At 58.4% G+C, this 15,212-nt stretch overlaps 1 protein-coding gene across 1 annotated transcript; it reads right to left on the reverse strand.

Annotated features, from left to right (window-relative positions):
- Window positions 1–312: 312 nt before the first annotated feature.
- On the reverse strand, window positions 313–1,584 carry LOC124545548 (altered inheritance of mitochondria protein 3-like). Its single transcript, XM_047124494.1, has 2 exons — window positions 1,168–1,584; window positions 313–522 (listed from the first exon to the last, which is right to left on the reverse strand). Exons 1-2 carry the CDS (start codon window positions 1,582–1,584, stop codon window positions 313–315), a joined length of 627 nt encoding a protein of 208 aa, XP_046980450.1.
- Window positions 1,585–15,212: the final 13,628 nt, after the last annotated feature.

Genomic DNA, 15,212 nt, shown 5'->3' on the forward strand with positions numbered 1-15,212 from the left:
TGTTCGACGAAGTCGGTGAGTTCTACTTTCTTGGGAGCGACGCCGTTGGCGTTAAAAAAGCAGAATGTAAGGTTTCTGTGGTGATGCCTCTCTTGATCCATGTTAGTCGGTGAAAAAGGCCATGATTCCTTCCAGTAGAGTGAGTAGTTTGGATAACAGATCCGGTGCGTCGTTGAATTTGCGAGCTGTATCTGCTAAGATGGCAAAGACGTTCTTCGTTTTTAGTAAGTTGATGATGGAGCCCATGTTAGATAGCGCGGCGATGATATCGGACAGTCCGAGGGCGTTGTCCGTGGATCGTTGCTGCTGTTGTTACTGGCGAAGATCGTGCAGTCGTTGGCGCGCCGTGTTTTTCGGTCGAGTTGGTTGTTGCTGGGTTGGTGTTTGAAATAACGACGATGCAGCCGTCCAGGGTGTTCGGAGAGATGGGAAGTCCTTCGGAGTCGCCGCAAACGACGGCTGTGGTGGTTGTTGGGGCTCCTTGGATGGTGGAGGTCGCAGTTGGTAGGCGTGTATCGCCTTCTGAAATTCAGGGCAACCACGCCAAGTCCCAGGGTGGCCTTCTTGGCGACAGTTTGCGCAGATGGGTGGTTCTGTTCGTGGCTTGGTACAATCCTTTGCGTGGTGGTGGCCGCCACAGCGTACACACCTGACCGGCATCTGACAGTACCGGCCAGTGTGGTTGAATTTGAGGCATTTCTTGCACTGGGCAGGCCCATCAAGTGGCTTGTAGTCTTCCACCTTAATTCTGGTATGGAAGAGGTATTGTACGTCGTAGATGGTGCGGCTTTTCTGTCCATGTGGCAGAGATACACAGTAAGCCGACTGTGGAATCAGTTTCTTGGAGGTCAGGTCTCGTTTCTTGAACTGGTGTACGTTCGTGACTGTGAATTGCATGTGGCGAAGTTCGGCGGCGAGTTCGTCTTCGGTAATTTCCTCTGGGATATTCTTGAGGACCACTTGGAGTTCTCTGTCTTCTGCTGCTTGGTGGGTGAAATAGGGCATGTTGATGGAATGGAGGTAGTCCAGTGCTGCTCGTTGGTCTGCCAGCGTTTCAAAGTGGTATTTGATCTGATTATTTTTGTAGATCGCCTTGAGTGGTCCGCTGATCTTCTGCTTTAATTGAGCGTTTAGTTCCAGGTATTTTCCAGTGTAGTTGATTGTCACAGGTGGTATTCTCGGTTTCGGCGGCGGCGGAGCTGTGGCGTCCTGAGTATTTGTGTCGTTAGGCTGAGGCTGGTGTTGGTCTTCCATTGCTGGGTCCTGTTGCTGTAGTGGTGCGTAGTAGTTGGTGGTGGGTACAGCTCGTTGTTCCGTCTGCATGGGGGTATTTTCTTCGGCTTTCCTGCGTTTGGTGCCTTTCCGGCGGCGTCTGACTTCCTGGAATGGTGCATCAGAGTCGCTGGATTCGTCCTGATAGTCCATGGCATTGTGTTGTTCCGTCGGATTGTGACTCTTCGTTCGGCAGTCGTCAGAAGATGAGTTGGCACTGGTGGTTGGGCCGTCCTGCTCCCGCCGTCTTGCGAGTTCCTTTGCTCGTGCGTCGCGGTCGCGGCGGAGTTGTTCCAGTTTCTCTTGAATCATCGCAGTGCATAAGTCTTCAGGCGTGGGGGCCGGTGGGGCGGGGTGTCGCGGTCGAGCGCCCTGAGTGGTCCTGCTCGCGAGTTCTACCTCAGCCCTGTGTGTCTGTTCTGGCCTAGAGGAACGCGGGCTTGCCACCCGCGGGTGGGGCCCTGGCTCCTCGTCGTCCCCTACTCTATTCATCCTACAAGTGCGGCTAGTCCGCACTATCTTGCCTACACTCTATGTCGGTCCTATAACACGACAAATTGCTTAGTACTCGCTAAGAAGCAAGTGAATCGCAGAGTTTTGTAGCTCTCGATAGCGGCGAGTCGCACAAGGCTTCCACACGCACTACGATCGCTAAGGGACTCCAACCCTTTCTTGCAGAGAATCACAAGGGCCCAGCCAGTGTCGCGGGCGGGCGCGGACGGCCGAGAGAGCGGCCGCCACTCTGCGCGCCGCCGCGCCGCGCCTCCCGCGCTTGCTACCGCCCAACGTCCGACAGCCTGTGCGGAGCAGCCCCAAACCTGCGCCACAACCGCCCGCGCCTTTCAAACCACCGAGGATGGGGCTACACACAGCCACACCACAGTCGCCAACCAGTCGCCACGGCAGCGCCGCAAACCACGGCCAAACTGCAGCTACCGCGCGCTACAGCCTGGGTCGGCCCGCCGAGAATCGCCGCCCCCGCCCAAATGCCGCCCCCACAGCCCCAGCCGACGACCCGCCACAATGGCCAAACCTTCGGCAAAACTCCCACACCGTCGCCGCGGCAGCCCGGCCAGCGCGGCCGGCGCCATAGCCACACAAGCCGAGGCGTGCGGCGATGACGGCCGTGCAAACGCGCCTCCGCCGCCCCATCGCCTTCCGTCGCCCTCCCGCCGTTTCCCGATCGGCCCGCAGCCGTCGGGCCACATCGCGCGCCGTCCTCCTCCTCTCGCCCGCCAACATTCACAGCCGTTTCTCAACAATTGCCCGCCGCAAACGGACGCCGCCTGCGCAACAGGCGCCGCCGCCCCTCGCCGCTTCCGACCCAACCCCTCGACCGAGGCAAACTGCAATCCGAATCTACAGACCAACCCAATCTGCCGTCAGCACACACGACAGCCGACCTTACACGTTACGCGTTACACATTACGTTTACACGTCTAGGTTAGGTTAGGTTAGGTTAGGTGGACGTGGGTTACGTTAAGGGGACTTGGGTTAGGTTAAGCGTCAAACTTAGGTTAAGCATTCAAACACGTCAGGCGTCAGAGCTTAGGTTAGGTTAGGTTAGGTTAGGTTAGGTTAGGTTAGGTTACACGTTAGGTTAGGTTAAGGGGTCAGTGCTAGGTTAAGAAGCGTCAAACGTAGGTTAAAAAGCGTTCAAAAACGTGAGGCGTGAGCCGGACAGCTTACCTTACGTAGACGTTAGGGGCTCAGGCTGAGCTCACCTCACCACAGGTTAGGTTCGGTTCGGTTCGCTCAGCTCACCTCAGCTCAGCGTAAAGCGCCGAGGTCAGGCTACGTTCGTTCACCTTCGGGCGCCACACTTTCGGTTGAAAGGTCGCGACGGGACGACGTCGGCAGGCACGCCGCAAACAAACAAACAAACAAAACGTACAGACGACGTCGAAAAACCGCCGACAGACGGGGAGCAGCACGACCACGACCAGATACCGAGCGCGAACGAGACACACGCGAACCACCCCCACCGGCCAAAGGGCACCACACAACAACCCAGAGCACCACGTGTCGACACCAGAGCAACCCGCCGCTCACGCGACATGGCTGGCACCGAAGGGCAACCGCCGCAACTGCGCTTTCCGCGCCGGCCCGGATGCACGTCGTGCTACAACTACACCACTACCGTACACAGCCGCTGTTCACAACATCACTATCATGCGCGCCCGCGGCTCGCCGCCGTCGCAGTCGCACCCCCAACGCCAGCACTTTTGCACCACCATTCACACGCACCGCAACACAGCTCGCCGACACAGCCGAACAAAACAAACACCACACAACAACAACAACAACAACAACGCCGCCGCCGCCGCCGCCGCCGCCTCTACTTGTGCCGGCGACCCACCCCGCCGATGGCGCACCTTTCGCCAGCCGGCAATCGACACGCACCCACCCACCCCCAGGGCCCAGTGCAAAAAAAACACACAAAAAAAAAAAAAAAACACACACACACAAACGACACGGGAGGCGCACGCCACCAACCAGTCGTCGTCTCAAAATAACAAACAAAAACCAAAAAACAAACAAAATAAACTAACAACTAGGGCAACACAAATCAAAACAAAAAACGCCTCGCACGAACCGCCGCCCACAAAACGAACAAGCACACGCACAGGCACAGCCTCTGCTGGCGACCACGACGCAGCGGCACGCTGCTCCTGTCCCGCGCCCCGCGCCCCACTCGATTCACAACTCACACGACACCGTCAACGACGGGCTCGCTTCCCGCAACCTACCACCTTTCCGCCACCACGACGCACAGCCCCAGCCCCACCCGACGACGCCCGTGGCAACGACTGCACTTTCACCACCGCCTCCCCCTTCCCCCCCAACACACACACAGCCAGCCAAAAACGCACTCGCGACCCACACATGCACGTGCATCGGCACACGCCAACCAGTCAACGTCGACAACCACACGCAAGGCTCGAAACGAAACCGGCGTCCTTCCACGTTGCCATCAAGCTACACGACACAAGACACAAGGAACCAACACAACAGCCGGCCCCACTAATTCCCACTCTCACGCCGCAAAAAGCACACCGAAACCGCCAAACGCACGCACATTCCCCTTCGCACTGACACCGACCGGCTCGCTACCACACCTCCCGGCAGCCGTTTCACAAACATGACACGGCGTGACGCGACGTCACGGGCCTACGCACACCGGACCCACTCACACTCTCTCCTTTCCTTCTGTTTTTCCCGACGCCTTCGGCCGGGCACACGCGGCACAACGCCGCCAATTCACCACACCGCCCACACAGTCGACAAGCGCCCGCCCTGTACGGCACACGCAACGACGCAGCGCAGCAAAGGGCGCCCGCAACACATACCTCTCCTCTCTCTCTCTCCGCCGCCCGACGCGCCAACCGCCACACCACACCGCCAGCCACTCGCAAATTGTGCACTGCCACCAGCCACACGTCCAACACGCCGCGCCGCCTCCGGCCACCCGCCAGGGGGCGCTCACGTCCGCGACAACAGCGCGGCCCGCCGGGCCGGGCCGAACCGAACCGAGCCGCCGCCGCCGCCGCTGCTCTGCACTCGGCACGGCCACACCCTGCTGCAGACCGGGCTCGTCTCTCTGTACGCGTCTGCCTGCGCATCAACACAACACGACCCTTTTTTTTTTTTTCTCTCTCTACCGCCATCCCTTCTTCTCGCGTTTTACTCGTTGTTGCAGCAGCGGCGCACACCTACACATCCACAGCCCCAGCCCCAGCCGAGCCGGCCTCACCTCAGGGCCCGCCGCCAGCGTCTCCTCCTCGGGCACAGGTGCGGTGCTGTGGCCGCCCATCCAACCGCATTGCTGGCCGTCCAGCCGCCAGGCGTTCCCACTGCCGCGAGCCACGCCGCGCACCGACCCTGCTGCAGAAAACGAAGCATAGCCAGAGACCGACCGATACACAAAGCCAGCCGTCGCCTCGCCTCTTGTCCTTCCTGCCTTCCTTCCGCCCCCGCCCTTCTCACACCACCGCCTCTCCACTTTCGCCCGCCCCCCCCCCCTCCTCCTTTTTTTTTTTTCTTCTTTCTTTCTTTCTTTCTTTCTTTCTTTCTTTCTTTCTTTGGCCCTCTCTCCTTCCCGCCATGGCGGTTACGGCACCGCCTGCAGCGGCAGATTTTTTGCGCCCACACGCCTACTCCTACCACCATTAACCTTGCCCTGCCCTGCCCTGCCCATCAACGTCGCGGTCGAACCGACGCTTGCCAACAACACACTGCCCACGTTCCTTTCTCTTTTCGGCCTACGCCCATTACGCGCCGCCGCCACAGCACCTTCCCTTCCCACAACACACCGACGTCATCACACGCACCCAAAACAGGGGCCACGACCGTGTTCCTCGCCCACTCCCATCCCGCACGGTACGCACGCACATTCCCAACTACTACCGCGCACCCTCCCTTTCCAATCTGTGTGTCTCTGTGTCTGTGTCCTGTCCGCGCGTGACGCCTCTCAACATCCGCCGTCCCCCGTCCCGTTTTCGCCCCCATGCCGTCGTCGCGCCGCCTCCTCCTCCCCGTCCACCGCCGCCCCTGTCCGCCCCGCACCACACCATACACCGCTGCTTGTCCCGGCCGTTGCCACCAAAGGCGCCAACCGCAAACGCGCCACGCCGCAGCCCCCGTGCGTCTCGCTCGCTTGCATCTCCGTGCCGACGCTGCCTCTCTTCCCGCACGCACTCGACCTCGACAACACAGTCTTTGGCTCCGCCACTGCGTGTTCCGGTGGTACGCACGCTGCAACACGTATGTACTCATTACCAGAGCGATGGCGAGGCATGACAGCATCTCTGTCTGACCAGAGAGTTATTTATCGTTGCTAGTCGGCGCTTGGACCGCGCCAGACGACAGTAGTGGCACGCAGCGAGTCGCCAGGAACAGTTGTTATATATATTGTAGCGCGAGTCGGGAGAGGTAGTAGTCGTCAGTCGACAGTCGACAGTCGTAGCGGGTGGACGGTTGTACTGAGCGGGCGTCGGCGGCGTGCTCTGCTCGTCTCGCGACTCTGGTCACGGTTCGGGACGATGTACAGTATATTGTGTTACAATAACAAGGTAGTGTGAAGCTGCATTGCGCAAATCTGATAACGTATGTTAATTGTACTTATTTTGTTCAACAACAAATGCCCCAATATTACTTTTTTTCTAAAGTAACTTTTTTTTTTTTAAAGAAAAACATTCACTTTTTAAAGACTACTTCCTATGGCATTTCCCTCCAAGGAGTGCAAATTAATTACCAGCCAGCACTCATTCATTGCACACAGCTGTGTAAGGGGTATCTACAATTGAGGAGCAGATATAAATGCACTTTTTTTTTTGTTTTTTTTGTGTGTGTGTGTGTGTGTGTCTCTTTTTCATTGGGGTAACGATCTTTGGCTCTTTTTATTCTGAATACAGGGCCAAAGGTCAACGCTGCTGCCCTCATACAATGTATCAGGTTTCATTATGTCTGTTGCACTGTTACTTATCGTTGGGTTTGTTTTGTAGGGACGTTAACATTCTGGCACATTTTTATTGTCATCGGACTCTCTGCTATTTGTGCGGGGAGGTTATACCTGGGTCCATTTCCATTTACATTTTAATCTTGATAGACTTTTTGTTTTCTTTTTTGTTTCTTGTTGTTTTCCCTTCTTTTTTTTGTTGTTTTTTTTTGTTTTGTTTTTCCCGCTCTCACCACCACCGCCGCATCACGCCATGGCCTCCCCCTTACGTTTTTGGTTTCTTTTTCTGTTCTTCAACTGCTTCACCATCACCGCGCCCCATTTCCACACCACAGCCATCAGCCTCCAAGACGGGCAGGCGCAGTGTGCCATTTCCGGCGCACAAGCACACCCGTACGGTACTCTCCTCGCCCCCACGCCACCAACAACACAGCGACCACGCGGCTTTCAGGCATGGCACGGCACCGGCGAAATGCGCCGCCCCCGCCCCTCCGCGCATCCGTCCGTCTCGCCACGTTCACTGACAGCCGCGTCTGCGGCTACACCACGACAACCACAACACAACAACGCTCCCCTCCCTGGCACCTCATTGTTTTTCTCCTCCTCTTTTGCACAAACCACAACGCCGAGCACAGGCGCAAGCCACCCACACCGCGCCCCTCCCCGTCCCGTCTCTGGCCGCCGCTCCTCGTTTGCCCCCTCCCATCTCCCGAATGCCATGCCAGCAGCGTTACGCATGCCCCTCCCCTGTCCACACAACACTACCGCCAAACGAACAGCCTTCCGGGCCACATGCAGGGCACGCCCACCTCCAAACACTGCCAATTCACGGACGCAATTCGCTAAACACACACACACACTTTCTCGACACCTTTCTGTAGGGAGGGTGCGTCATCTCGACCGTGACAGAGTGACGCCAACTATCGACGATCCATTTCCCCCCACTGGTAAAACATGTCCACTAAACACCTACATACATCATTCAAGTACACAGACAATAGCATACACAACAATGGGAGGGCACACGAACATGGACGGCACGGCACTGTCATACACTCTTCCTCAGAACCATATCAACAAACGTTACGTACATCCGGGAAAGCGAAAGCAAAAAGCACAAGCAAAGGCAAAGCCCAATGCAGCCGTCAAAGGTAAGGTAACGTTCACCACGGCAGACACTTGCAGCCGCGCCACCGTTAAACGCATTTCAGTGCGGCTCCAATACGCCTCCGACACGGGAACGTTCCGTTGCTCTACGAATGCGTTTCTCCCTTCCTCTCTCTTTTGCCCCCCCCCCCTCTGTCCTTTCCTCCTGCACTCTTGCCTCATTCCTCACGTTCTGCCCAGACATTCGACCGATCAAAGTCAACCTTTCGTTACCGTTCTCAGCGCGACGGTGTACAACAGTATGACGGGTGTGCCCAAAGACTTCGGTTCAGTTGCGTGACGCCGGTCTATCGCGCCGATCGACAGTTACACAAAACTATGTCAAACAAACAAATACATACCGGATGGACACAGACAAACACGTGTACAGACATTCGCCAAAAACGACCGCCGCCGCCGCCGCCGCCGCCGCCGCCACCGCCGCCGCCGCCGCCGTCGTCGTCGTCTAGCGTCGCGCTTACTGTACTGCACTGGACACGCGTGCATCTCGAATGACGACATCGGTGTGCGTGCGTCCTACGCAATCAGTCAGACACGGCTATCAAAAATCAGAGTCGAATGGTACATCATCGTGCGTGTCGCCGTACACGTACAGTACAATACAAAACAACAATGCGTCTCTTAATGGCACGTTCATTTCAACGTCACTCCACACACCTCCACGCTGCAGTTACGTCGCACCATTGACAACTCGGCGTACTGCAAAGGGAATAGTGGGCGGCAAAACATTGCACATTTCACCCTCGCCATGTGTGATGTGCAAACCAAACCCGCAGACGGCCGTCGTTACGGTGACACACAACGCCAACGAGGCGTGCCACCATTCCACGCCACGGCGACCAACCTCGTGGCCGTACCCCGCAACAACGCTTTGACGCGGACCCCCACCCACCCACAATCAAAACGCACACATCACAGCCGTCCACAAAACAACAACAACAATTCCGCCCTTCCCGCAAAAGGCAAGTTGGTGGCCCTGAAAAGGGCCGTTTTGCCGCTCTCGCAACGGAGGAGCCTTCTCCATCCTTCCTTCCATTCCAGAGCCACCTCCTTACTTGGAGCTCGTGTACTTGGTCACCGCCTTCGTGCCCTCGCTCACGGCGTGCTTGGCCAGCTCGCCAGGCAGCAACAGCCGCACAGCGGTCTGGATATCGCGGGACGTGATGGTCGAGCGCTTGTTGTAGTGCGCCAGGCGAGAAGCCTCGGCCGCAATGCGCTCGAAAATGTCGTTCACGAAGCTGTTCATGATGCTCATCGCCTTCGACGAGATGCCCGTGTCAGGGTGCACCTGCTTCAGCACCTTGTAGATGTAGATGGCATAGCTCTCCTTCCTCTTGCGCTTCTTCTTCTTGTCGCCCTTCGAAATGTTCTTCTGCGCCTTGCCAGCCTTCTTGGCGGCCTTCCCGCTAGTCTTGGGCGGCATCTCGAACCAACGTACGGCAGCAGCAACACCAGTAGCAAGCGCTCCGCTCTAGTCAGCGTCTCCCCACACAGTGGCACCCGCCGCCAGCCGCCGCCGCACCTTTACCAGCTCGCCCTGTTGCGGCCGCCGACCAATGGGGCGCGCGCGCAACCGGCCGCCGCACCCGAGCCCATAAAGCACCCCCACCCCGGCTGCGCCGGCACGCACTCCGCTGCTCGACTCGCTGCCGCTCGCACCGGTCGTTTTCGTTTCCGTTTCGTGTGCACCGTCGCTAGCCCATCGCCATGTCCGGACGCGGAAAGGGAGGCAAAGTCAAGGGCAAGTCAAAGTCCCGCTCAAGCAGGGCTGGGCTCCAGTTCCCGGTCGGCAGAATCCACCGCCTCCTGCGCAAGGGAAACTACGCAGAGCGCGTCGGCGCCGGGGCGCCCGTCTACCTCGCCGCCGTCATGGAGTACCTCGCGGCTGAGGTGCTCGAGCTGGCCGGAAACGCGGCCCGCGACAACAAGAAGACGCGCATCATCCCGCGCCACCTGCAGCTTGCCATCCGCAACGACGAGGAGCTCAACAAGCTCCTGTCGGGCGTCACCATCGCACAGGGTGGTGTCCTGCCCAACATCCAGGCCGTCCTGCTGCCAAAGAAGACCGAGAAGAAGGCCTAAAGGAGGCCAGGCAGTCGCAGCGCCGCGTGCTCCCCTGCACGCAACGCGCTTTGCCGGCTCGGCCCACAACAATCGGCCCTTTTCAGGGCCACCACACAAACCTACGTCCAAAGCAAAATTTCAGTCGTCCTCGCCGCACCTTGCTTTGTTTTTTAACTTTGCACTTTCACAGCACAGCCGCCGCCGGCGCACGTCCGCCATCTTGTCGTCCACACAGCCCGTGTGGCCCAACACACACACACACACACACACACACACACACACACACACACATTTTGCACGGTCGCAGTCGCCTTCCAAACGACAACGGCAGCAATAATGACCATTGTTAAAGGGAGGCGTGTCGACACACCGCCCTCCACTCCCGCGCGCAACGGCCGTCGACACGAACGAAACAAACAGCTGATCCGGCCGCCTATGCCCACACGCCTTGCCTCGGAAACCCCAACGCCGCCGCAAACACACAGAGCCAAACCACGCAAACAAATAATCACCGCCTCTCGCACAACAACACACAGCCCGCCATCTCCATCGCGATCGATACAAAGACACACAATAACAAACACAAACGAAGCAGCTCCACACACAGCCAGCCACATGACACGTTTCCTTTCCTTCTCCCCTCCCAGTCACATCACGTCGCTCAAACGGAAAGAAAGAAACAAACAAACAACACAGCGCGCACACACGCAGCAACAACACAGACTCTTTCGCACTTTTCAACTTCCGAACAGTGTGGTGGCCCTGAAAAGGGCCGTTTTCTAGTCTCTCCCACCCACAAGCACGGCCGCGGGAAGGCCAGCGCCCGCTGCGACGCAGCCTAACCGCCGAAACCGTACAGGGTGCGCCCCTGCCTCTTCAGGGCGTACACCACGTCCATGGCCGTCACAGTCTTGCGCTTGGCGTGCTCAGTGTACGTCACCGCGTCGCGGATCACGTTCTCCAGGAACACCTTCAGCACCCCGCGGGTCTCCTCGTAGATCAGACCAGAGATGCGCTTCACGCCGCCCCTGCGAGCCAGGCGGCGGATGGCGGGCTTCGTGATGCCCTGGATGTTGTCGCGCAACACCTTGCGGTGCCGCTTGGCGCCACCCTTGCCGAGCCCCTTTCCTCCCTTGCCGCGGCCTGTCATCCTTCCTTCCTTCCTCGGGCAAAGCAAAACGTGCACAAACAGCAGCTGCAGCGGCTGGCGAGTCGGCTACGGTCTGCGCCCAGCGCGCCCGCCGCCCCCCTATATAGACTCTGGCCCGCCCTCCCCCCACCACGCGCAACCGAGGGCATATAAGCGCAGCACGGAGGCGCGCGGGCCTTCCCCCCCCACATCCTTGCTCTCATCACAGAGAAAAACCGGACCACCCGTGAATGGCAGCTCACTCGGAATCCGGCAACCAAGCGCCTCATCAATAGATTACAGCGCCAAATCAAGGCTGCGGTGCAAGACCACCGCAATCAGGCTTGGGAGAACAAAATCTCTGCCATTGACCTGCGTGACCCGTCTGCTTGGCGGCTCACAAAAAGCCTTCTGCGACGAGGGCAACGGATCCCCCCCCTACAGGTCGGCGATGACTTTGTGTCCGAACCAGACGCCAAGGCTAACGCCTTGGCTGATGTCTTCGCGCGCAACTTCACCCCGGTCAATGACCCCATTGACCCCGGCCATATTCGCCTGGTCACGGCACGTCTCCCTCAATTCCTTGCCGTCCAGGACCCTGAGGATGAAATCACCCCCATTAACGAAGAGGAGGTTGCACTGCAATTGCGGTACCTCAAATCCAAGAAAGCTGGCGGCCCCGATAATGTGACGAATGCCCTCCTCAAGCAATTACCCCCAGCTTCTATTCCCATCCTGACGGCCACATTCAACAACATCCTCACAACCAGGCAATATCCCTCTGCCTGGAAACACGCTGAAGTGGTCGCCATACCCAAGGCTGGGAAGGATCTTCGTTCCCCTGCCAGCTACCGCCCCATCAGCCTCTTGCCCGCCATCTCCAAGGTGTTCGAGAGGCTGTACCTTAAACGACTGCTCATCCACATTGCCCGAGAACGAGTCCTCCCTGATGAGCAGTTTGGCTTCAGGCAGGGCCACGCCACCACTCACCAACTCCTGCGCCTAGTAGAAGAGGCACTGGACGCCATTGAACGTAGGGAGTACTTCGGGGCCATACTCCTCGACGTGTCCAGGGCGTTTGACTCGGTCTGGCACGAAGGGCTGCTCTACAAATTATTCTCCCTTGGCTTCCCAGTGTCCCATGTACGGCTAATAGCCACATACCTGGAAGGTCGCACCTTCCATGTTAGGATCCCTGACGGGAAATCCACGCGACGACGCATCAGGGCAGGAGTACCACAGGGCAGCGTACTTGGGCCGCTACTCTACTCCCTCTTCACAGCTGATCTGCCCTCTGCGCCGAGGGTACATTTAGCTCTCTACGCAGATGACACTGCACTCTTCTCTCGTTCTCGGAGTGCGGCAGTTCTTCAACAGCGGCTCCAGGGGGCTACAGATTCCCTAACCGACTGGGCTAGGACCTGGCGTCTGGCATTTAATCCCTCCAAGACCCAAGCCCTTATCATCTGCCGACGCCGTATTCCCGTTCGGCTCCCTCAGGTGGCGGTCCTTGGTACCCCAGTCCCCTGGACTCGTACTGCAAAGTACTTGGGTGTTACCCTGGACCAACGCCTAACCTGGCGCCCCCACATCGACGAGGTGCGTCGTAAGGCAATGGGGCGGCTATGCCTGCTCTACCCTCTCATCAACCCAACCTCTTCCCTCCCCACGCACCTTGCTGTTAGACTGTACACCTCCCTTGTTCGCCCCATCCTTGAATACGCGGTGGTGGTGTGGGGCAATGCTGCCCCCACCCACCTCCGCCGACTCCAAACCGTCCAGAACCGGGCTCTCCGGCGTGCCCTCCGCCTCCCCTTCGACTTCCCAACCCGCGAGCTCCACCTCCTGGCTGAAGTGCCGCTCCTTCGTACCCGCATCCTCTCCGCCGCCCACTCCTTTTACCACAAAACTCGTCACTCTCCTAATCCCTTAATCCTTTCCCTGGGCACCCGTGTTCACCGACTAGCCACCACTCGATGGCCCGACCTTTTATTTCGCCCCCCGTGACCTCGCCTGCACCAGGCCCCTCATCTCATGCCGACTACCTCCCTCACGTCATAGATTATTCCCCCCCACATGCCATGTCATTCGCTCCCCCAACACGCCTCCCCCTTCCCCCCACACTACCCCCAATGTTGGCCTAATCATGATAGGCCCTTCTTTTTTCCACTTCTTCAACTGTCACCCTCTGACTTCTTTCTCTTTCCCCCTCCCCCCAATTCGCCATGACAAGAATGCCTGCCGCCGCCATCGCGTCGCCGCTACGAAGCAGAAGAGGCCAGGATAATGGCCGTTCGCTTTCACTCACTCTCACTATTCCTCCTTCTGTCCTTTCTTCTGTAACTAAACGTAATTCCCGGCCAGTCAATTGGGCCGTTCGTTTTCCTTTTCTCTCACTGTCTCTCTTACTATCCTTTCCTCTTTCTTTTAATATAAAAAAAAAAAAAAAAAAAAAAAAAAAAAAAAAAAAAAAAAAAAAAAATATATTGCACAAAGAATCAAGCAGAACAATAACACCATGACATTTCGATAGCCAAACCGTCATGCCAGAAGGTGAAGCGCCTTGTTGCGCTAGTACTTCGCCCTCAGTCGAGGATATCTTCCTCAGTCCATTGTGCAGGTTCGTTCGGCAGCACCGGACGCCGCGCCGCACCTAACCTCCACGCACGCCGCTCCGCTACCGCTACCGCCATGGCCCGCACAAAGCAAACGGCCCGCAAGTCCACCGGCGGAAAGGCGCCGCGCAAACAGCTCGCCACCAAGGCGGCGAGGAAGAGCGCGCCCGCCACCGGAGGCGTCAAGAAGCCCCACCGCTACAGGCCGGGCACCGTCGCCCTGCGAGAAATCAGGCGCTACCAGAAGAGCACAGAGCTGCTCATCCGCAAGCTGCCATTCCAGCGCCTAGTGCGCGAGATCGCCCAGGACTTCAAGACCGACCTGCGCTTCCAGAGCTCCGCAGTCATGGCCCTGCAGGAGGCCAGCGAGGCCTACCTCGTCGGCCTCTTCGAAGACACCAACCTGTGCGCAATCCACGCCAAGCGCGTCACCATCATGCCCAAGGACATCCAGCTCGCGCGCCGCATCCGCGGCGAGCGCGCCTAAACCGCGCCGCGGCACCGCACCGCACAAACAAAAACGGCCCTTTTCAGGGCCACTAACATCTCTCCGTCGCGAGCAAACTTTGTCGGTCGCCTGCCTCTCGCCCCACAATCACACAAACAAACAAAAAACAAACCACCACTTCCCGTCCGTCCGCCACACCCGCTCACTCTGCCTGCCTGCTAGCAGCGCGCAACAATCGCACATCATCCCTCCCCGGCCGCTCAAGGCGCACAATACCCAACGGCCGACGTCACACCGCACGGGTGGCTGGCCGGCCGCCGCTTTCGTTTCGAAAACAAAACCCGCACCGACGGCCAACGGCCAGGCACGCGCGCTCTACACGCCACCGAAATCCCCGCCGACTCCTTCCACATCTCAACGTGCCCCCCGTTGCAAAACATAACACACACAAAGAAACAAACAAAGACCGGACACGACGAGACAAGACATCCGAGAAGAACTGAACGCAGGCAAGCCAACCAACGTATTCAAAAACAACGTGACAGAAAACCAACCGTCGGCCGCCGCCAAAAAGCACGGCGACACTCAACCACGACAACAACACCACCGCTACCGCTACCGCTACCGCCGCCCACACCCGCCACCGACCCCCGCAATCCAACCACCACGGCACGCAAACAGCATCCCCACGGGCATACAGACAGACACCCACACCAAACGCAAAACGACAATCAAAACCTTCCCCGACGTGCTTTGATGGCCCTGAGAAGGGCCGTTTTGGGCCGCGCGTCTCTTGCGCGCCACTAGACGACGACGGGGGGTGGGGACGACGGAGCCAAGCGCCAAACCCTTCCTTTCCCATCTCTTTCTCCTCTACTCTACTTCTTCTTCTTGGGCGAAGCCTTCGCCTTAGACGGCGTCGTCGCCTTCTTCGGGCGCGGCGCCTTCGGCTTCTTCGTCGGAACCTTGGCGGCCTTCTTCGCCTTCGACGGCGACTTGGCCTTGGCCGGCTTGGCCGCAGCCGCCTTCTTCGCACCCGCGGGAGCGGCCGACGCCGCA

This window comes from Schistocerca americana, chromosome 8 (genome assembly GCF_021461395.2).
Source record: "Schistocerca americana isolate TAMUIC-IGC-003095 chromosome 8, iqSchAmer2.1, whole genome shotgun sequence".
Taxonomy (NCBI): domain Eukaryota; kingdom Metazoa; phylum Arthropoda; class Insecta; order Orthoptera; family Acrididae; genus Schistocerca; species Schistocerca americana.

Excerpts from the sequence above, each read along its gene's own strand:
- LOC124545548 (XM_047124494.1), bottom strand. The coding sequence starts at position 1,584 with ATGATTCAAGAGAAACTGGAACAACTCCGCCGCGACCGCGACGCACGA. Across the intron at positions 523-1,167 it reads CGAAACCGAGAATACCACCT|AAGGCGATACACGCCTACCA; the intron begins GTGACAATCAAC and ends CCTGAATTTCAG.